At 35.7% G+C, this 23,957-nt stretch overlaps 2 protein-coding genes and 1 pseudogene across 2 annotated transcripts; all 3 read left to right on the top strand.

Annotated features, from left to right (window-relative positions):
• Positions 1 to 209: 209 nt before the first annotated feature.
• LOC126677178 (disease resistance protein At4g27190-like) lies at positions 210 to 7,626 on the top strand (annotated as a pseudogene).
• A 635-nt stretch (positions 7,627 to 8,261) lies between these two features.
• On the top strand, positions 8,262 to 11,284 carry LOC126677179 (uncharacterized). The gene is made up of 4 exons (XM_050371667.2): positions 8,262 to 8,352; positions 8,881 to 9,336; positions 9,404 to 10,165; positions 10,620 to 11,284. The coding sequence occupies exons 2-4, from the start codon at positions 9,028 to 9,030 to the stop codon at positions 11,181 to 11,183; spliced, it is 1,635 nt and encodes a 544-aa protein (XP_050227624.1). The 5' UTR covers positions 8,262 to 8,352; positions 8,881 to 9,027; the 3' UTR covers positions 11,184 to 11,284.
• On the top strand, positions 11,285 to 16,814 carry LOC126677177 (uncharacterized). Its single transcript, XM_050371666.2, has 9 exons — positions 11,285 to 11,438; positions 11,555 to 12,151; positions 12,282 to 12,968; positions 13,060 to 13,743; positions 13,885 to 14,793; positions 14,918 to 15,156; positions 15,502 to 15,625; positions 15,868 to 16,385; positions 16,472 to 16,814. The coding sequence occupies exons 1-9, from the start codon at positions 11,298 to 11,300 to the stop codon at positions 16,638 to 16,640; spliced, it is 4,068 nt and encodes a 1,355-aa protein (XP_050227623.1). The 5' UTR covers positions 11,285 to 11,297; the 3' UTR covers positions 16,641 to 16,814.
• The last annotated feature ends 7,143 nt before the right edge of the window (positions 16,815 to 23,957 follow it).

Below are 23,957 nucleotides of genomic sequence, written 5' to 3'. Positions count from 1 at the left end.
TGGATTTAAAAAATTATTAGATATTTTTTTAATCTATCTTAAAAAATCAAATGCTATAATAAATATCTATATCTATACTATACTATAATTCTGAGCTTCTAATTAACTTTAAATAAAATTTTAACAAGTGGCACTCTCTTGTTTTGACATGTGGACTCTTCAACTCATTACTCTATTGAACTTTTTAAATTCTATACAAAAAAACACTCTACTAACATAACCAGCAAACTGATCTTTACGTTATCACTTTACACGCCGTTGAAGCTTGAATTGAACACCAAAGGTCATTAACAGACGTTCAAGCTTCTCCAGCAATATAATATATAAGGATTTAGAGAAAGGAACCATATTGCGCTAGACAAAACCATTTTGCACGGATCCATGGTGGAACACATTATGAAATCATATATCAATATTTTTGTAGTGTAGAGTGCTCTTTATCTGATCAACCAAAAAAAGAAGAAGAAACAGATTGCGGGATAAAGATATGGTGAAAGTTCATAGGAATGCGTTGCTTTAATGTCTGATGACTTCCCTCCTAAGGTGTACATGTTTCTCTCTTTTTTCTCAATTTATTTGTATGATTCAAAATTGTAATATAATGATAATGATGATCACTAAGTGTTCGTTGAAATGCCTCATTGAACAACAATGTTTCTTTTGGATCATATGAAAATTAAACAGATATATGTATTTAAATTAATGAAGAGAAGTAGACTTACAGAATCAGGAGAGAGTGAAGAGGTTTTGCTCTCCATGGTCCATTTGCATATCACTGCTTATATTCGGTTACAATCTACACAATATATTGCTATACTTCAGTTTGTCTTTCATATTCTTAAGCTCCATGGATTTTATTTTGTAGATATTAAACATATTAAATTGCCTCTTGAATCTCATCGACTCAACTCTTGCTATGAACAAAAATGTTCCAAATGTTTAAAAGATTATACGGTGTTTCTCTTCTGTGTACGGTTTTTTTTTGTATCAGTTTATTCACTTTTTGATGTTTCCATGGTTAACATAAGTTTTACTTCCTTTAATAGTAGATCCAGCACATACTATAGTTCCGTTATCCACTAAGAATATATGTACCACACTCTTTTATGTCTATTTGCTGGAGTCTTTCGATATTTTTTCATCATTGATGTTCTTAATTATAAGAGGTTTAGTCTTTTTAATCTTTATTTATCATCAAAACTGTCATTAGTTGATTATTTGTAAAGTTTATGTTTAAATATGATTATAGATAGAATATTCTTTATATATTGCCTAAAGATATTTCTTATTATGTTTAACATATTTAATGCGTTATAGTTTCTCCACTAAATGTACCGAAAAACCATCGAAACTGGCCAATTTTATGGGTGTTAAAAACCATAAAGCCCTCTGTGAGAAACCGCCGACAGATTCCATCACGCTGACAACCCGTGCTCACCGCCCCGTCCGTCCTCGCCGCCTCAGTCCGTCCTCGCCGCCGCCACAGTCCGTTCTCGCTGCCCCAGTCCGTTCTCGCCGCCGCCAGTCTATTCGTTATGCCGGCCTCCTCACAAACCGCCATCATCATAATTTTTTTGTTTATACATATAATTAATTTCAGTTTATAAATTTATGGACAACAGAGAAAGTGGAATGATGTTTGGAGATTAAAAAGAACAGATTACTTCTACGACTACAGTTGTGTCTTCTCTTTATTGGCCGGTATTGGATGATTTCTTTTGGATCACTGGCTACTCTTCTGGATTGTTAAAGCGGTTGTTTTTGTAATCTTGCTTGATCCTGCTTCTCTATTAAGCCCGCATATTAAAATGGATAACCGTCTCTGCAAATCTATCATGTTTCTCCACTTTTCAGGTTTGATTTCTAACACTGATCATATCTTTAATTAAATTTGTTAATTTGATTATTAATTTTATGTACAATTACAATCATTAAAAATAACAGAAGTTAAAAACTTTTTTTCTTTCGGTCGCAATTTTAGGCAAACAAAATCTTTCCCTGAGTCTTAATTTCAAACCCTATTTTTTGATGTTCTTTAACAAAGATTTTTAAAAAGAAAATACAAATGATCTTTACATTATAATCATTTTCAATTAACTTTATTTATAAATCACCTAATTTCGGTTGCCAAAAACACTATGAATGTTCTTGTGAGTTTACCAGAATTTACAGTATGTGTAATCTCCTGTTTTTCATTTGTGTTTAATTTCTCTTCTTAATAATGCAAGAATTTGATCTGATTATTATTTCTATTTTTGAAACCTTTTTTCATTGATTTTTTGGTTATGCTTATATCTGATAATCTGAACTACTCATCATTTTAATTTATCTTTGTTAAAAATTAACTTTATTTTACGATTGTTTGTGTCTTTTTTGGCGTGATTTGCTGATACCCATAAAAAAGCGAAAACTAATGTTAAAGAAATCTTTGTTTGGTGGTTCTTAATTACTGTCAATATGGCCGAAAAAGAAACCTCTGTTTGAACTTTGAATTGAAGTGTCTAAATTTGAATGGTAAGAAGAAAATTTTTATTGTACCGCAATGATTTCTATACGAAAACAAAAACTTATTCTCATTTTTTATTTTTTACAACTTAATTAGTAAATTTTGCAATTAAATAGTAAAATTTATTTTTCGTGTTTATTATTATTTTGGCGTGATTTTATATCACTATTTTGGCCTAGGAAACACGGATACTAGAAAATACAAATACTTCAATTTTTTGTGGCGTTTTCCGTTTCGATAATCTGAAACTATTGAAAATTCAAAAATCTAACCCACTATTATAAAATTTATTATTTAAATTTCCTGTTATATATTTCATCTTTAGATATTTATAGAATTACATTTTTTTTAACTTATTCAAGATCTTATCTATTACTCGTAAAGTGTATCGTTCAAATTACAAGATATTCCATTTTTAAATAGTTGTAGAATTACATAATATTTTCGTAATATTTATAAAATATTAACTTCAATTTTTTAAAATTTGAAGATTTTTATTTGATAAAATTGAATATATTTAAATGATCTATTTCAGTGATTTTTGTAAATATAAAAATTAAATTTAGTAAATATAAAATTTGTAACTTTTTATATTTATAAATATCTCTTATTGTTCTATTATTAACTTTTTTCATATTTTTTATCTTTTGTTTTTGTTTATTTTAAATCTCATTTGACCATACCCGTTTTATGTCTTTTCTGTATCCGTGCTACCTAGTTTTTGGCGTGATTTTATATCACTATTTTGGCGTGATTTTATATCACTTTTTTGGCGTGAGTTTTCATTATTATTTTGGCGTAATATTATATCATAATTTTGACACTATTCTTTTACGTAATGAAATTATCATTTTTAGGAATTATATTCAATATTTTTTCTTTTGAAACATTAACCGCAACGATAATTTTTTCCTACAATCAAATGGAATGCATTGGTTTAAAATTGAACAAAGGATCATTTTACCCTCCGAACTTGGCGCAAATTATCAAAAACGTCCAAATTAGCAAAACGAGATCACTTTTACCCTGAACTTGTCAAATTTTGTACAAAAACCCCCTCCCCACTCTCACTTAAGAGAGTGAGATACACTCTCCGAGTTTAATAGTAGTTTTGATTTTTAAGGTGGTTTTTAATAAAAAAAAGGTTTAAAATGGTCCTAATATTTTTAAAATATTTTAAATTAATACCTAATAATTAAAAAAAAACAAATTTAATCCCTTTAATTAAAAACTTTATATAGTAAAATTTAACTCCTAAATTTTATATATATGACAAATTAACTCCCAAACTCAATTTTTAACAAAAAGATTATAGTTATTTCATGGAAAAACACATATTACTTATATTTAATTACTTGATAACGGCTGACCTCTTAGCAAAACACGGTGTTTCAGTTTCGTCACTGGTGTGGTGGAATTCTGTTCCTTCTTTCTGTAATACTTCTATTGGCAATGGGATTAGTAGACGTCCTAATTATCGGTTCAGTTAGCTGGATTATGCAGGATGAGGTTTGGTTACATTTGGGGCAGCTTGTCATCTTGGCGAGAATGAATTATTCTAAAGCAGGAGCATGCTGTTGATTTCATTTGTTTATGCTTGATGAGAGGGTCTGTTCACCTGCTGCTTCATCAATTAAGGCAACTTCTCCAAGTGGGTCTTAATTTTATGGTGGGGTATTAATCTGTTTATCTATAATCAGTTTAGGAATTTTTTATCTTTGTTTTTGTTTTATTTTATTTAGAGAATCTGTTATTATTCTCTATTTGGCCACTTCGGTGTCTTGTAATCGAATTATGTATCCATCGGTTTTAATTTATTTTATTCGGAAGCGAGGAAAATGATGTATACGCTAAGAGGGTGTCAACTTAGTTGAGATGCTCGGGTGCGTTTCCTGATTTCTCGACTCCAATCTTTTACTAAAAAAAATTAAAGTAGTCATCAATAAGTAGTAAAATAATATAGGACTTTATGGCAACAGTTTATTTGTATATATTTAATGGCTTTTCAATAGTTACTTTATTTTTGTTTATTTTATCTATTTTACTGTTAGATAAAAATGATTTCATCTAACGGTGAAAAATAGATAAAATAACCTTTAATTTGTTAACAGTAATAAAGTAGCTATAGAAGATGCATTGGCAAGTTGGCAGAATAACTTGATTTTGGCAGGAGTTTGGCTTTTTTAATTATGGCCGAAGTATCAGATTTCAAACGTTGATAAAGGAGCTGTTATTCACAAATTATCATCATTACATGACATCAGGAGTTCTTCTTTTAATGATGATAGATATATTTGGGTGATAGCTTTTTTTGATACGTTGTTACTATAATTGGGTGACCCATTGGTGGTTAAATAAGCCCTTGTGGATGACTGTTTTTGCAGTATCATCATTTTTTTTAGACTGGCTCACTCAGCCTGTTGAGGAGTCACATATTTTTGTAATTCCGATAATTCTATCAATGAAGATTAGCCTTTGGTAAAAAAAAAAAAAACATATTTAATGCATTTAAATTTATATTATCTTGAATATTCAATTTTTTAAAAATCCGTTAAATTATTTTAAATGTGAACTCTTCTTATGATCCTATATCTACAAAAAATAATATTAAATAAGTATTAAATAATTTAAGAAATATGGCAAGCATACCTGTTTTGTTATCTAGTTATAAATAATTGTAGTTGTTGTGGTTGACTTTTGGTATGGAGTTTGCGTCAATAATGGCACTGGCCCGTGATGAGTACCTTCTTCTATTATATTTTTTTATTGAATTCTACTTCCTCATTGCATTCAGTCTTTTTTTTTTTGACATTTCATTCAGTCTTTCTTATTGATACATTCTATAACTTCCAGCTTATTATCTTAGCTCAATCAAAAGTTCAGATGAATGAAATGGAAAATATTAGAGATGCAGTATGGAAAGCCTTTCTTTTCGCGTTTGCTATAAAAACCAGTATTCTATGGTGCTTTGAAATCTGCAAGTACCTATATGAAAAGTACAATCAGATGAATCCTCTCATCAAACAATATATCACTTATCATCTCACCTTTCCCTTCACCTACAAGATCAAAGTTCAGAGACTCCAAGGTTTGACCAATGATTTGGAGGCAAAAAGAGAGAGGCTGCAGGACTCCGTTGGTGATGCTGATGATAATAACGAAGATGTCTATGAGAATGTTGGAAAGTGGCTGTCCGGTTCAGAAAAAGTGATTCAAGAGGCCAGGGTGATTATCAACACCGAAGACGAAGCAGCGAAATGGTTCTTGGGATTGTTTCCCAATGTAATGGCACGCTACCAGCTTGGCAAGAAAGCAGGGGAGAAAGCTTTCGCAGTTGATCAGCTGATTCAGCAGGAGATTGGTCTCCATGTAATCTCACACCGCCCCAGGCGTCCGCAGCATGTTGGTCCATCCATTTCGCATACTGATTCGAGGTTGTCCATTCTGACGCAAGTTATTGCGGCTCTTAAGGCTCCTAATCTCAACAGGGTCGGAGTGTGGGGAATGGGCGGTGCTGGGAAATCCACACTAGCCAAGGAGGTTCATGGCCTTGCTTCAAAAGACAAAATGTTCGAAGATGTAGTTTTCGTTCCCGTATCTGAAAAATCTGATGTCATAGAAATGCAAATAAGAATTGCTAATGTCCTGGGTGTGAAATTCGACGTGGAGGATAGTCTTGTCCGAGCAGGTCATCTCAAGGAGAGAATCAAACATAAGAAGATTCTTATAATTTTTGATAATATATGGCAAAAAATTGATTTACATCAGATAGGAATACCGACCGGGATGATGGCAAAGATTGCCAATTACTGCTCACCTCAAGGGACAAACATGTACTACTAAATGAGATGGGCACAGAAAAAGTATTCGAGCTTCAAGTTCTAACTCATGAAGAGGCTTACATTATGTTTACAAGGACTGTCCCTCATGCTAAAGATCCAAAATTCGAGCCTATTGCGATTGAAGTCGTGAAAAAATGTGCAGGATTGCCGCTGCTCATTGAACTTGTTGCAGGGTACTTGAGGAATTGTAAGGAGATCGGAATTTGGGAGGAGAAGTTGCAGCAACTGTCCAACTTTAAGGATGAAGAAATAAACTTGAAAGTCCATGAGTCTTTAAAGTCAGGATTCAACAAACTGATTGGCGATGAAATTAAATCATTTTTCTTGCTTTGTGCGCTGTGGGGGCGATCCAACATTCAGATCCGATACCTGTTGAGGTATTCTATCGGTCTGGGTTTGCTTACGAGGTGGAATACTGTTAGTAATGCAACAGTTAAAGTACACTCTTTGATATCGAAACTTCAAGATTGTTGCTTGTTAATGAAGGGTGACATGGACGGGTATGTCAAATTGCACGACATTGTCCGAGATGCTGCTCTCTCTATTGTATGCAAACGGAAACATGCATTTATATGTCAAAGCGGTGATACATTGATGGAATTGCCTAACAAGGATTGCACTCAAATTTCCTTGACATTCTGTGATTTTCAAGAATTTACAGGATCTAATTCAGAAAGCTTCAAATTTGAATGTCCAAATGCGGAGCTGTTGCTGCTATTCACTGAAGATATTTCTTTGAAATTCTCTGAATTCTTTTTTGATGGAGTACTGAAACTCAAAGTGTTGGATTTTACTGGAATGCGTTTTGGGAGCCTTCTTTCAACCATTAATGTCCTAACAAATCTGCAAACTTTGTGTTTACATAGTTGCCATTTGGATAGATTACCTGTCATTGGAAGACTTGGGCAACTAAAGGTCTTGAGTTTTATTGGCTCCTATATGGTTGAACTGCCCAAGGAAATAGAGCAACTGACTCAGCTCAAGATACTAGACTTGACCAATTGCTCCAAACTAAAGGTGATTCCTGCCAATTTGTTATCAAAGCTAACCCGATTAGAAGAACTGTATATGGGTAACAGCTTTGTAGAATGGGAGGCTGAAGGCAACACAAGACTTGAAGAGTTGGAGCACTTGTCTCGCCTGACAACTCTGGAAATGCAAGTTCACAGTTGTGAGAGGATACCGAAGTATTTGTTCTCTAGTTTCAAAGATTTGCGGAACTACAAAATTTTCGTAGGAGATGTATGGGACTGGAGACTTAATAATGAATCATGTTGAAGCTCAAGTTCAATACAAGAATTCATTCAAATCAAGGGGTACTAAAGTTATTGAAGGAAACTGATGATCTCTATTTAGATGAAGTGAACGGAATTGAGAATGTGCTGTATGATCTTGATGGGTATGGCCTTTGGCGAATGAAGCATCTCCTAGTCCAGAAGGACAGTGTGATTCAACACATTGTCAATTCAACGCATTTTTATTCATGTCCGGTATTTCCCAATCTGCAATCATTATTTTTGGATAATCTAAAGTGCTTGGAGAACCTTTGTAATGGTCATCCGATAGCAGGGTCTTTCAGCAAACTGAAAGTTTTACAAGTTACAAAGTGTGAGAAATTAGCAACCCTATTTTTGTTGTCCTGCAGTAATCAAAAAGACGTCGTTAAAGTTGAGCTGACCCAGTTATACTCTTTAACGCTGGTCAATCTACCACTGCTCGGAAGCTTTTGCAGCATTAAGGATGGGCCAAGGCAGAATCAATTTAGAGATGATGATCCAACATTTCAAGAAGGTGAGCCAAGGTCACTTTTCAATAGAACGGTATGGCTATGGACTAAGCTGACAATGGTATGGCTATGGACTAAGCTGAAACTGCTATGGCTATTGACAAAGCGTTTGGCACGACTTATAAGCTTTTGTAATACAAGGGAGGCGCCAATGGAATCTTCTGCGAGGGACAATCAATTGACAGTTGATGATTTTCAAGAAGGTGTATCATCAGAGGGTGAGCCATTATCATTTTTCAATGAACTGGCATGTTTACGTACTAAGCTCTTGGCATTTTCAATTGGTAACTTATTTATATTTTGATAGTGTAAACACAACAGGGAGAGTGCAAACTTCCACATATTCAATTTTTTTGTTGACATAGATAGGGTTCTGACTATTAGAGCCTCATTTTGTTAGATGTTAGCTACATAGGCGGGGTTTGCATTCACGACCTCCAAATGCACTTGGAGACGCCTTAAGCATAGACTAGGCATGCACTGGCGTTCTCAACTTTAGTTCATTAAGCTTATATAGACAATATTACTTCTGTAGTTTCTTTTTTATATTTTAAATGTAATAATTTTTTTCATTTTCTTTACATTGCAACCGTTGAGATTTTATGAATTTAAAAAATCCAATTTTCCGTAAACTTTTGAACAATAATTATTTTGTTATTTGTTTGAATAGTTACAACAGCAACTATAAACTCATTTAGTTATCTAGCATTATTAATTTTCTTTATTATTGTAATTTCTATTTGCAGATCTCTCTTCCTAAGTTGGATAACCTTACAATAGAAAAAGTTTGTTGCAAGAAGATATAGCAAGACCACTTGTCTGTAACATCTTTAAATTTAACAAGCTTGATTGTCCATAGCTGCCATAGTTTGCAATATTTATTTACATCTTCAATGGTTACAAGTCTTTCACACCTTAAAAGAATTGAGATACGAGACTGTAAGCTCATTAAAGAGATAATTCTCACAGAAGAAACAAAGAAGAAGACGTCGAAGATACTCTTTCCTAAACTGGACAGCTTGAGTCTCGATGGTCTTCCGAAGTTGAGTAGATTCTGCTCTGGGCATCCAATTGAATTTCAGTCTCTTAAAGAATTGGATATTATAAGTTGCCATGCTTTGACTTCCTTCGTCGCTTGTGTCCAACAATTTTATTCAGAGGCGAACAACAGTTCCGAAACACAATATCTCTTCAATAGAATGGTGATTATTTTCCTTTCATGTCTTTTTTGTACAGTTATTTTTGTGCTAATTGGAAATATCATATCAGGTTGAGTTTCCTGAGTTAGAGAAACTATATCTATCGAAAATGAATAGCTTGGAAAATACGTGGGACACTCAGCTCATGCCTAATTCCTTCTCCAACCTGAAAGCATTGACAATTCACTATTGTCGGAAGCTATCAATGGTTTTTCCACCCGGAAAATTGCCCAGGTTCCGTAGATTGGAGAGGTTGAGCATTAGTTATTGTACTGTACTGCAAAAAATATTTCAATTTCAAGATTTGGATGCTGAAGACACATATGCTGCGGTAAAATTTAACCTGAGAGAATTGGAAATCTTACTTAATGGAAAACTGAAGATGATATGGAATAAGAATTTTCCAATAGGTTTTACTTTTCAAGAACTAGAGTCAGTGGAAGTAGTTGACTGTGGAGCTCTGAAATCTATATTTCCAACCTCCATAGCTACAGGCCTTCCTCGGCTTCAAAGTTTAACAGTTAAAAGTTCGCCGGGGGGGGGGGTAATATGCGGAATAGAGAAAATTGTAGCGAAAAGTGAAACCGCAGGATCAGATCCTTATTTTAAGTTTCCTCAACTCAAAACTCTTGTACTTTACGGACTACTGAAACTAACGTGTTTCTATCCAGACAGGCATATTACCGAGTGGCCAAAGTTGAAATCTCTGGAGTTGATTCAATGTGACAATGCAATCATCTTTGGTTCAGAAATTATAAATCCTAATCAAGAAGAAGCACATGGAGGAGGCATCCAAGATAATATATTGCAACCCCTTTTTATGTTTGAAAAGGTATGTATACTTTTTTTCTATTATTAATTAGTCTATGTGGGATAAAACTATTACCTCAATGAATTATACACTTTATTTTATAATAAATACTGATTTTTTTTTTTACTTTGGTTATTACATTTTATTTAAAAGTTCAACTGAACTTTTTAATAAAGTTTAGGTGAGTTTCTGATGTAGTTGTCTGTGAAATTCAGAATATTATCTCTATTTTTTTCCATGTGGGATTATATTTCATTGACACATAACGATGAATCCCATATCGCTTTAAAATCATAATTTATGACTTTAACATACTTATATAATTTACTCATATATGTTTATACTCATAAATTGATTTATAATTATTTGTAGTTTGAATTCAAACTTATGAAGTTGAAATGGAAAACATAAGGGTCAAAAACATTGTTGGTAAAAGATTTCCAGTAATAAAACTTTTATCTCTTGCCGCATACAGGTCAATCGCAACTTGGAGGAATTGACACTACACCACAATGATTTGATGCAAATACTGAGTAGTCAACCTCCTGCGAATTTCTTTTCCAAAGTAAAAGTACTTACACTGCAATCCTTAAGGCCCGAATCGTGCAGCGATCTGTTTGGTTTCCTCAAAACACTATACAATCTGGCCAAACTTCTTGTCAAGGATGGTACTTTAAAAGAGCTATTCGCACACGAGGATGCAGTTTATGTGAAGCTGAGACATTTGAGCATATATGAACTCAGTTATTTAAAGCATATATGGAACCAGGACGCCATATCACAATCAGTTACTCAATGTCTTGAGACACTGACAATTGGGAGCTGTAATAGTTTAAGCAAAATAGTGCAATCAGCAGCATCCTTCCGAAGTTTAGTGGCTCTAAACGTGAATGACTGTCGTACGTTGAAAAGCTTGTTAACTGTCTCGACTGCAAAAACGATGGTAAACCTCACCGAAATGAGCCTACGTAACTGTCCTACAATGACTGAAGTGGTGGAAAACAACAGAGATCAGACAGAGGATGAGGTGGTTTTTTAAAAATTGAAAACTTTGCGACTTCATTATTTAACTAAACTCACCAGCTTTTATCCAGGGAAGCATGCGTTTACTTTCCCGTTGTTAGAAGAAGTATATGTTGATAAATTCACTAAGATGCAGAGTTTCTCAGCCGGAGTCTTGAGTACACCAAAGCTACAGTCAGTCAGAGAGCCCAGATCAGAGAATCAATTTTGGGAGGGAAACCTTAACGACACCATTGTATATTTGTTTGTGCAGCGTAACCTACCAAAAGAGGTGTGTTTTTGCTTTAATTTTCTCTTCTACTTTTATTATCATGATATTCTAGTCTGTTCAATTTAACTGTGTTTGTACTAAGTACTTGCAAAACTTTGAATGATTGGTATAAATAGGCCAATTATGTTAAACTATCACAATTTCCTGCGCTAAAACAATTTTGGCATGACAAGCAACTGGGGAGGCTCTTCCGTAATGTAAAAACTCTAACAGTGGATGGATGTGAGTCATTCACAAAAGCTCTATCGCCCAATCTACTCTACTCATTGATCAAACTAACAACATTGGAGGTAAGAGACTGTATATTAATGGAACAAGTATTCAACTTGGAAGGGATGTCTACAGATGAAGGGCGTGTAAAGGTGCTTCCTTTACTGAGCAAATTGCACTTAATTGGCCTGCCTAAGCTGAGTATTCTATGGAACAAGGATCCTTCAAAAATTTTGGACTTGAGGAACCTTACAGTGCTCAAAGTGGAAAACTGTAACAGCTTGAAATATGCATTTACTCAGAGTGTGTCCTCATGCCTTGTGCAACTCCAGGGGGTATATTTGAGAAATTGTCGGATGATGGAAGGAATAATCAAAAAGCAGGAATCACGGAAAAAATTAATGCCTGAGATTATTTTTCCTTCATTGAAGAAGATTAGCATACATGACTGTCCAAATGTGAAGACATTGTTTAACACAGAACAAAGGCCAAATAATAATAAGGTTAGTTAATATGTAAGTCCTTTCTCAAATATTATTATTATGCCAAAATTATCAAATTAGCCAAAACTAAAATCTATCTTTTTTACTTTGGAATTCCTAGCCATTTGCTGATTAGTTGTTTTTGTACTAGGTACCCTCTAATTTGGAAGAGTTGTTATTAGACAGCAACTCCACCAGAATTATACTGGACTGCGAATTTTCCCTGGAGTTCTTTTCTAAAGTAAAATCTGTGGAGCTGATTTCCTTTCCAAGAAAATCATGTTTGGCTCTGGTTGATTTTCTTCGGAGATTACCCAACTTGGAAAAGCTTCTCGTCAAACTTTCTTCGCTGACAAAGTTATTCTTTTTGGAAGGAAATCATTCTGCTTCTTTCGAAAATCTAAAAACTTTAGAAGTAGAAGGATGGAATAAATTGACGAGCCTGTTACCGTTGTCGGTGGCCAAAAGTATGGTGCAGCTTGTGACATTGAGGGTACAATCTTGTGATATGATGGTGGAAATAGTAGAGAGTGAACAGAAGGGGACAGCGGATGAGATTGTTTTCAGTAAATTAGAAAATATAGAACTTCGATATTTAGATAGCCTGAGGAGCTTTTGTCAGAGCCATTTAAGCTTCGATTTTCCATCTTTGAAACAAGTGACCGTCTTACGTTGCCCCAATATGAGGATTTTTTGTCACGGAGTCTTAACAACACCGAAGCTGGATTCTGTGAAAGTCTTGTCTTCTGGCGTCAGTCAGCAAGAATTGAATAGGCTTCAGAGTCCAAATTATCGCAATCTCAATGCCATGATTCGAGAATCGCACTGTTTTGATTTGGTACGAGTTCTTCTGTTAGTTTATGGTTTGACTGTTCTATTTTGACTTTATTTTCTCCCATATTATTTATACAATATATTCATTCTTTTAGGTTGGATTTCATGGATTGAAGGAGTTGAAACTCTCTAAATTTCCGATCGTAAGAGAGAACTGGCATAAATTGAAATTTATAGAGAAGTTGGTGGTCGACGAGTGTGCATCCTTCTCAAATGCTTTCTCACTAAATCAACTGCAGGACTGGATGAAGTTGAAGGAGCTGGTTGTAGAAAAATGTGATCTTTTACAGCAAGTGTTTGATTTAGAAAGGACCGATTTTGATAAAAGTAAAAGTATGAGAAGGCTAGAAAAATTACAGTTGATTGATCTGTCTAATTTGAGGCATCTGTGGAGCAAGGCTATTTTGAGCTTAAACTATCTAGAAGTGTTGAAAATCCAAAACTGCTGCAACTTGACCTATATATTTACAGTGTCCATGGCTCTTTGTCTTAAGAAACTTAAGGATTTGGAAGTAAAGGGATGTTCTTTGGTGAAACATATCATAACAACAGGAGATGAGGATAAACCACTTGAAGGTAAGACTGTATTTCCTTCATTACAGTCCATGACACTCCATTGTTTGCAAAGCTTCATAAGTTTTTACTCTACAAGCCACGTTTTGGAGTGTTCATCCTTGAAATTCATTGATGTAACCGACTGTCCTGAGAGGAAAGTTATTAAAACAGACGATGGAAAACTTGGCATGGGTACTCTAGTTCCATCAATTTTTGGTGGCCAGGTCAGTTTATTAACATGTCCTTAAGATTTCGTTATATATCGTAAGAATTTTAAATAGTTGCTCAAAGTGTGAAATATGTACTTTTTTATTTGCTTTTGATCAGCCTATGCTTTAACTTAGTATATTTTTTTTCATCTTTAGCTTGCATTCCCAAACTTAGAAGAACTGAGAGTAGAATGGAGCACAGCAAAAGACATATGGGTTGGAAGATTTCAAATTCCATTTTTGGACAAACTAAAAGCCATTGAGCTTACGTGTTTTCCTGGTGAAAAAGCAGTTCTGCCATCTAACTTCCTTCAAGCTCTCCAAATTCTAGAGAAGCTTGTTCTCAGTGATGCTTCTTATGAAGAAATAATCATTGATGAAGCGGAAGCTGGCGGCCAAATTCTTGCATGCTTGAGAGAGCTAAAGCTGTGTAAGCTGCCAAATCTTAAGCACCTGATAGAGCATACCCTGGTTATTGAACGCCTAGAAACATTGAAAATACTGAAATGCGGTGGATTAGAAGTCTTAGTTTCACCCTCGGTGTCTTTCCAACGTCTAACAAAGCTACAGGTATCACAATGTCATCGTTTAAGAAATCTGATGACTCCGGCCACTGCTAGAAGTCTTGCGCTACTCAAAAGAATGGTTATAAAAGACTGTAAAATGATACAAGAAATAGTTTCTACTGAAGCGGGTGGAATAGAAGATGAGATCCATTTTGGCCAACTAGAATATTTTGAACTGGATAATCTGCCATGTCTCACAAGCTTCTGCTCGGTTAGATATACCTTCAATTTCCCATCTTTAGAGGATATGATCATCAGAGAATGTCCCCAGATGGAGACTTTTGCTCAAGGAGTCGTAACTACATCAAAGTTATGGAAAGTTCAAACAGGAGAGTACAAATGTGAATGGGAATGGAAGGGGAGCCTAAATAACACCATTCGAGCATCACCTGAGGAAATGGTAGGTACTTCTGACATCGGTGACATCGGAAGCAATGGTTTCTTACAAACTTCAATTGCTACAGCTGAATCTGTTGATGAAGTTGTAGATGCTGATAAGGTATTCAAAAGTAGTTTTTCTAATAATATGGAATGATTATGAAACTATAAAAACTTGCTATGAAAATCTTATGAAAGTAAACTGAAAGAGTTCTGACACCTATTTCGTTGTTTTTTCTTGACAGGTTACAATGAATGAGAATACTGATACTACTAACACTGGAAAAAAATTAAAAAAACCTTTAGCTATTTTGCAGTATTCTGATGAATTAGATACTCCAGATAAAGTTAAGTTTGTTGATAGTGTGTTTAGTGATAGATGTCCTCTTACCATTGAACCTGTTGGTGATGCACCTAATCATGAATGGAAATCAGATTTTACTTCATGGATTGAGAAATGTGAATTCAAGAGAATAAATTCAAGGTATAATTTTGCTATTTTCATTTGCATATTTATTTGATTATGAAAAAATATTTAGCTTACTTTGTTTATATATTATTGGGTTAATAGCGTGATTTGCATTACAACACAAGTTTAAAACTTCGCAATTATCAGTCACCAATCTTCATTTTTTGACAAACAAAAGAAACTGAACTAAAAAATGCTGGCGTGACATTTTTTATCTCGGTGTTCTGATTTGCCAAAAAATAAAAGTTGGTGATTGACATTATCAGGTTTTAAAGTTCGTGTTGTGATTGCAAATTATGCTAAAGTTCGTGATTAAATTTACAATTAACCATATATTATTTTGTTTCTTTTACTATATAGCAACGAAATGTACTCCAAAAGTGCAAGGTCTTTGCATCCGAGTACGAGACTTTGTTATGAACAAAATGATAAGAAAGATTTCTATCTTCAGCTTCATGAGCCAGGGGGTTATTTGGAGTCAGCTGTACGTCTTTTCTAACTTATTGTTTTTTATATGTTAATTTGCAATAAAAAAATTATGAAACTTATTATGATAATGTTATGAAATTGGGATGCCAATGTCATGAAACTTTTACGAAAAACTCTATGATATTGTTAATGATACTGCTGTCATAATATATTGAATCTATCTGTAACTATTATTTAGCTAATTTTACAATTTAATTACTTGAAACTTGATTAATCATAGTTTTTCTTTTTTTGCAGCATATAGATATTTTGTTTGGACACTTGAGGAAGAAGTGTAAGATTTTGAATAAGGGATTTACAACTTGTGACAACTATTTTGATCAGTATATACAGACTATGCATAAAGAATTTTCAGAGGAGAAGGACATAAATAAGTTACCAAATGTGGATCATGTTTGCAATATCATTGTTGGGAGTGAAGGTTCATATAAGATATCATGGGGTGTTGTGAAAAATGTTCTATTTCCTGTTCACCTCTATGTTGATGGAAAACAACAAGATCATTTTGTTCTAGCAAGATTAAGTTTTGATGACAGGAAATTTTACATATATAATTCTTTGCGGAATGAATTGTATAATAAACTTGCTAGGGAAGTTGTAACTGGATATGCTATTGTACTCCCTTTTCTCCTCGATCGATCTGGATTTTATGACCGTAATGACATAAATTTCAAGTCAACCGCTTACATTGGCAAGAAAAATACCGATCCATTTGTTGTTATTCTTCTTGATGAGCTTCCTACTCAAGAATCTTCGTAAGTATTCTTTATTTTTTTATTTTTCAACATTTTTATTTATAATAGTGTTAGCTTACCGATGCATTTTGTTTATTTTGATGCAGTGATTGTGGTATTTTTATAACTGCATTTGCGGAGTATTTGATTGAAAGTAGGTCTATACCTATCCAATCATTTAATGTTGCTTCTATACGCAATCGATATGCAATTAATCTTTATATGTACGAAAAGTGGAAGAGAAATAATGGTTATAATTCAAATGAAGATGTTTAGAAAATGTTGTTCAATTTTATCAATTTCATGACAGTTTACGAATTCTACGACAGTTATATGTTTTTAGCTTACTTTGGCCTGTGTAGCAATTTTATGATACTTTTAGTTCTTTTTGTAAAGGTAACATTAATATACCTGTAACATATTTGGTTGTTAATATAGTCCATTTTTATAGTTGTTTAGCAATTTATTTTAATTCATTTTTGAATAGTTTATTTGTAAGAATGGTTATAACTTATAAAACAATTACCCAAAAATGACCTTATCTACTCACAATTAGAGTCTTTTTTTTATCAAATATACACGATCTTTAAACTTTGCTATTTTGGTCCGCCATTTATTCAATTTTTGTCAAATATTCTCAAGACTTTGGTATATTTAGGTAGATTTGGCAAAATTCATATGAGCTTTGGGTATAATATTTGGCAAATATCGAATAAATAACAGACTAAATTGAAAAAATTTAAATATCATGATATATTTGGTAAAAAGACATTAATTGTAGGTAGATAAGTTTATTTTTCTAACAATTGTTTAAAAATAATTATTATACTCTTATAGAATTCTAACAGATTAAGCACTAGCCATAATAATTCTAACAGATTAAGCACTAGCTAGCTAGTTTAATACTTTGATTATTTAAGAACCCATATAAATTGATAGTTGGTTCTCCGCAATTGTAAACAAATAAGAAACTTAGCAAGTATACTAGTGAGCCGTGGGTGATATACGCGCTTCAAATTTTAACCATAGTGATTAATGACACTTTTGTCTCTATTTTATTAATTATTTTTCATTTTGGTTCTATTTTTTCAATTTTCTGATTTTGTGCCTTACAACTCGCGGAACTGTTCCGCGATTTATGCAACTCGCAGAACAGTTCCACTAGTTATCCTATGTGGCTCCAAATTGGCCAGTCAGCAAGGAGCGACATGGATAAAGTAACTCGCGGAACACTTCTGCGAGTTACTTTATACATGTCCACGTAGGACAAAAATAACTCGCGGAAGTTTTCTGCGAGTTACTTTATCCATGTGGCTCCTCACTGACTGAGCCACGTAGGACAACTCGCGGAAGTGTTCCGCGAGTTACACATCTCGCTGAACTCTTTCGCAAGTTGCAAGACACAAAATAAAAAAATCATAATTTTAAGGGCTAAAATGAGAAATAATTAACAAAAAAAGACACAAATGTCATTATCCCTATTTATGAAAACGTGAGATAATTGTTTATTTAATTATCAGAATTATTAGTATATTTTTATTTAGATTTATTTGTATGTAAAATGATATCATCCCTTTTAACATTTATAGCAATTTAATCACATTATTTAAAACATTACATCTCACATGTTAACCTTTTTATTTGGCATTGTGTAGAACTATCAATTTCTGACATTGAAAATCAGTGTGGTTGCACACCTCGCCTAACTGACATGAGATGGACTTTTATTAGAGGTGATTGCGGTTCACAAAGCAACAGTTTTGGTTCGAAACCGCTGGTTCACGGTTCAAGAAAAGTTGGAACAGACCCTGAACCGTCCAAAGGTTTTGGCCGGTTCAGGTTTTGGTTCCGATTCCTGGCGGTTCAAAACAATAAAATTTAAAATTAAATTAAAATTAAATTAAATTAAAATACTAAAATGAATAGTTTAAATACAAAAAAAATTCATTAATATTATATTATTATTCATTTAATTTTAAAAAATTGTACTAAAATGAGGGGTTTTTTTGTATCTTTTGCTTATAAAATATAAAAGTTAAGGGGGAAATAGTAATTTTTCAAACTTGAGGAAGAAATAGTAATTGAGATGCAAACTCATGAGGCTAATAGTAAGTTATTTATATTTTCTTTTGAGAAAAAATATATTTTTAAGTTATTCTATATTATCCACTTGATTAATATAGAAATATTTTTAAGGATAAAGTGCCAAAAATAACCCCAACAAAAACAATAAACATCAAGAAACGCTGAATAATATTAAAACTTCTTTTATTTCACTCTTTTTCATCTTTTCAGTTCTTGCATTTGGGTTGGGTTCTCTGCTCTCCCAGCGTCAAGAAAATCTAAAGAACACCATAACCTATTTTCTTTTCAGTTCTTGCTTTTGGGTTATTTCTTATCTTTCCAATCAACAAATTCAGAACAGACATAACTATCAACTGCAACATATATAAAACTATGAATCAGCCACTACAAGTTTTAAAGAAACTAAAAGAAAAACATTCTCAGGAAGACGCAGAATTTTCAAGAATGTTGAATGCATCTATCGGTAGTCATTTTGCAAGTTGTTGACATCGGCCCAAAATATGACTATCAAGTGATGGGCTGCCAAGAAAGAGAGCATAATGAGCTGTAATGGGACCGGGCCCATATTAGCTATTTTTATTGTCTTTTTATTTTAGTCTTATCAGATTAGGGTTTAATTAAGTGTTTTAGTTTTAATTCGCTTGTTCTTCCTATTATTAGGGGATTTGTCCCTATAAATAGTGATTGCTATCAAATTAATAAAGTCTACACAATTTCATCAAAAAACACAAATCAAAGCTCAGGCTTTTCTATCTTAATCTCCGGATTAAACCCTTAACTTAGGAGTAGTTGGAAATCAATCCCGCTTAGGTTCCTTAACCTCCGGAGCGATACTGATAATTTTAGTTTAGTTTGTTACTATTGTTCTTTTGCGTGACCTGGTTGAAATTCGAGTTTCGATTAAAGCATCAAACCGAAACAGTTCCCATTATCAAATTCAAAGATTTGAGTTTGGAAGTTTTTCCTGCGAACATCTTTTGGCGACTCCACTGGGGACACGTTTATGGTTAGCACAAAAATCGGAACACTGAAAGACGATCAGAGATACACTAGATCGGTTACCCGAGAGTTGCAAGAGAGAAAACGGTTGATCGGCAGTTACGATTCAGATATTGAAGAAATAATGGCCAAAGATAAAACGACCGCGACTACTCAAAAAACTACGATCTCGCCAGAGACCGTATCTGAAAATTCGGCCAAAGATCCTTCTTCGAGACAAGAAGATGATTCGGCCGATTATTCACGAGACCTACCACCAAGTCGTCCGTCTCTCACACATGCCGATTTTACCTCTATGCGAAATGAAATTGCTGGAGAAAATCGGCTCATGTTCGACGGAGTTATGAATCAAATGGCGTCGGTGATCAAGACAATGATGACCGATCATGCAGTCTTGCAGCGAGAGATCAGAGCAGATGTCAAATCCATGTCAAACGCAATAGAAAGCATGGCCAAAATCATGACTGGACAACACATTGCGGAGACGACCAACCGAAGGGTTGATCTCATTCAACCGCCGATCCGAGCCAATTCACAAAACCCACAGGCCGATCCAACCCAGTCGTCGGCTAGATCGGGAATGCATTATGGATCGGTGAAGATCTTGTCACGAGACGATATTGAAACAAGTCTCGCAAGTGAACATGTTTCACAGAGACCTGGTAAAGAAGCGGCGAGCGAGCCTCTGATAAATTTGCAGAACCCCGTGAAGGAAAACTCTTCCTACATATCAGCAAAGGGGGAGGATGGAGTATATGATCGAGCCCAACTTTTAGACGAACTGGAAAGATTGGGCGTTGATTGCAGGCCGATACCTCGGCCATCATATGTCAAGCCATACCCTGATTGGATCGACAAATTATATCCATTCCCAAGAGGATATAAGGTCCCAGAATTTAGTCTCTTCTCTGGAGAGGAAAAAGGGCAATCGACAGTCGAGCACATTGCCAGGTTTTCCGCGCAATGTGGAGAGGCGGGAGCACATGATTTTTGGAAGTTGAGGCTGTTCGCCAGTTCACTAACAAAAATGGCGTTCACTTGGTATTCACATCTAACGCCAGGTTCGATCGGCACATGGAAAGATCTCGAGGAGAAATTCCATGAAGAGTTTTATCGTGCCCCACCCGATGTCACGTTGGCCGATCTAGCTCGCATTTCTCAACTGCCAAACGAGTCCATGGAAAAATACATATCAAGGTTCCGCAATTTGAGAACTCGCTGCCAAACCAGCATTGCCGAGTCGGATTGCGTTCCCATGGTGATCAAAGGAATGGACTTCGCAATGAGGGAGCATTTCGAGGGACATCGTTTCAGAGATTTGTTTGAGCTCACTAATCGAGTGACCAGCTATGAAAGGCTCTTGGTGGAGAAAGAGCAGAGAAGAGGTTCGTCAAAAGGAACTTACTATAGAGATCAACTCGATGTGGCCGTCGTCACAGACGATAGCGATTGCGAGTCCGATGAAGATGTTTGCATGGCTGAATTCCTAGCGAAAAAACCACAAGAGTGCTCGGCTTTGAGAAAGCCAGGATTTCAGAAGAAGAATAAAAGCGCCGCCATTCAGAAAGATTATTCCTTCGATCTAACAAAGGCGGATGAAATATTTGATGCTTTGCTCAAAGACGATCAGATAATTCTGGGAGAAGGTCATGTAATTCCTCCAGCAGACCAAAGGGTTGGAAAGGAGTATTGCAAATATCACAACTCTTGGAGACATAGCACAAATAACTGTGTTATCTTCCGAAATGTGATTCAAAAAGCAATAACCGAAGGCAAACTTTTATTTCCAACCAAAAAGGAGGCCGAAGCGAAATGTATTACCATTAATACGATTCGGCCAAATTTCGAGCGAGCATTGGGGAGCGGACGTGTGTTGGAAAAATGGGACCCGAAGAAACCAAAGTTTCGGGTAGAAGAGAAACAAGTGTGGAAACCGCGCCTCAAGAATGAGACATCCAATAAGAGCGTGTTTGAGCGAATATCTGAAGTCCAATGCCCTTCATGCAAGACCTGTTTCAAAGCGGAACACAATGTGTGTCGAGCCAATCCTAAGACATTTAAACCAAGGGCTCCAACGAGAGAATGGAAGAAGCATGAACCCAAAAGGGAAGAAGGAGTCACGGTGTTCAGAAGAATGTTTCGGCCAACAGAGGAACAACCTCATTTGAGCAAGACTCAGAAACGGCGTATGCAAAGGATGAGGCAAGATTCCCGAAAGTTAGCCGATTCAAAAGTGAAGCAAGGATCGCCAACAGCTGGAGACTTCTTACCGGCTAAAAGGCGACTGACGTTCCCAAACGAATCAGCTGGTCGCACGAGCGATCACGACGCGCTGAATCGCAAAGATAGTACCATAGATCATTGCGAGCCAGCTGTTAATGTTCCTATGTCTCCAGTGAAGAAGATCAGAAAGATCTGGGTAGAGAAAAAGTCTACGAAGCCTATCGAGCAGCAACAAATGACGACCGACGAGTTGGTGATCGCCGATGAACCTAAAAAACCCAAGCTGTCATACAAAGACGTGGTCATTTCAACAACTGATGGTCAATTGCGAGCCAGGGGTGTTAGGGAAATGCCACATGAGGTTCATGTCATTACTTTGCCTGAGTCATTTCGGTGCAAGCCCGGACAGAAAGGCATCCTAGATGGGGATGTGGTTGTGCCCGAAGAAAGCGGAGCTGGAAAATCAGCCGTTGTGTCTCTCAGCAAACCGCCACAACGGATGACAAGACATATTCGGCCCTTGTATATAAAGGCCGATGTTAATAGCATCCCAGTTAATAGAGTACTCATTGACAATGGAGCTGGAGTTAACATATTGCCCGCCAAAATGCTTAAAAAATTAGGTATCAATCGCGATGAGTTGGAGCCAACTGATGTTTATATGACCGATTTCGCGGGAGGCGAGACGCCAGCAGAGGGTTACATAACCTTGAAAACTAGGATCGGCCGAGTCGAGACCGAAGAAGGATTCTTTGTTGTCAACGCAAGGAGTAATTACAACATTTTACTCGGACGAGATTGGATCCACTCCAATATGTGCATTCCGTCAACAATGCACCAAATGTTGATAATGTGGCGCGAAGATGGAATAGCAGAAGTTGTGCAAGGCGACCCGAACCCGTTCGGAGAAGACTCTAATTGTTTAGAGGCACTGTTGTATGATGATCAAGTGAAAGACATACAATCATTGAGTGCGAAACACAACACCACCCCACGGATCGTCTTAAATTCGGATCGGCCTATGACAGTCGCACTCGGGGGCAAAGGCCGATCGTCAATAATACATAAGTCCAATGATTAGCAAACATGAGTTAATTAGAGAGAAAGTTCGCATGCTTTCCGAAAATTATGCGGCGCGATCGGCGGAGTGTATCTACGAAGATGAAGGACAAGATCCGACAAGGGCTCTTCAAATTGTCGATTTACAAATAGCGTCGGGCAAATTGGATGACGATCCTGCTCAGGTGCAAGACACGCTGATAGAAATTGACATGGGATCCGGAGTACAAACCAAGCCTATGTTTATCAGTGATCAGTTTGATAAAGGGACGGTTGATAGACTAATCGCTTTATTGCGAGAATTCAAAGATTGTTTCGCGTGGTCATATGAAGAAATGCCAGGATTAGACCGATCCGTTGTTGAACATAAGTTACCACTAAAGGCTGGTTTCAAGCCGTTTCGGCAGCCTCCGAGACGTATGTCAAAAGAAGTGGAAACACTAGTTCATGACGAAATTAGACGGCTCGAAGCAGCCGGATTTATCAGAGAAGCCAAATATACAGAATGGTTGTCTAACATTGTACCAGTCATGAAAAAGAATGGTAAATTGAGAGTTTGTGTCGATTTCAGGAACTTAAATTTAGCCACGCCGAAAGACGAGTATCCAATGCCCATTGCAGATATGATGGTCGACGGCGCGGCCGGGCACACCATTTTAAGTTTCCTCGATGCACACTATGGTTACAATCAAGTCCCGATCAACGAAAAAGATGTATCCAAAACAGCATTTCGTTGTCCAGGGCCGATCGGCGCTTACGAATGGGTTGTTATGCCTTTCGGCCTAAAGAATGCTGGGGCTACTTATCAGAGAGCAATGAATAAAATGTTTGCAGGTTTGGATTGTCTGGAAATTTATATAGATGATGTGGTCATCAAGTCACAAACCAGCGAACAACATTTGGCCAACCTGAGAGAAACCTTTGTCAGAATGAGAGAAAATGGCTTGAAGATGAATCCTTTAAAATGCGCATTCGGTGTATCAGCTGGTAACTTCCTAGGTTTTCTAGTTCACCAAAGGGGGGTAGAAGTTGATAAAAACAAAGCGCAGGCGATCATAAATGCTGAACCTCCTAAAACTAAGAAGCAACTTCAGAGATTGATCGGCCAAATTAATTTTTAAGACGATTCATTTCAAACACAGCGGGCCGATTAAGAAGTTGGAGAACATTACTGAAGGCCGGAGAAACATCTCAGTTCCTTTGGACAGAAGAGCAGCAAAAAGTCTT

The sequence above is a fragment of the Mercurialis annua genome, linkage group LG4 (assembly GCF_937616625.2).
Source record: "Mercurialis annua linkage group LG4, ddMerAnnu1.2, whole genome shotgun sequence".
Lineage (NCBI taxonomy): Eukaryota > Viridiplantae > Streptophyta > Magnoliopsida > Malpighiales > Euphorbiaceae > Mercurialis > Mercurialis annua.
Note: the sequence above shows the minus strand (reverse complement) of the source record. Positions and strands in the feature narration are given on the sequence as shown.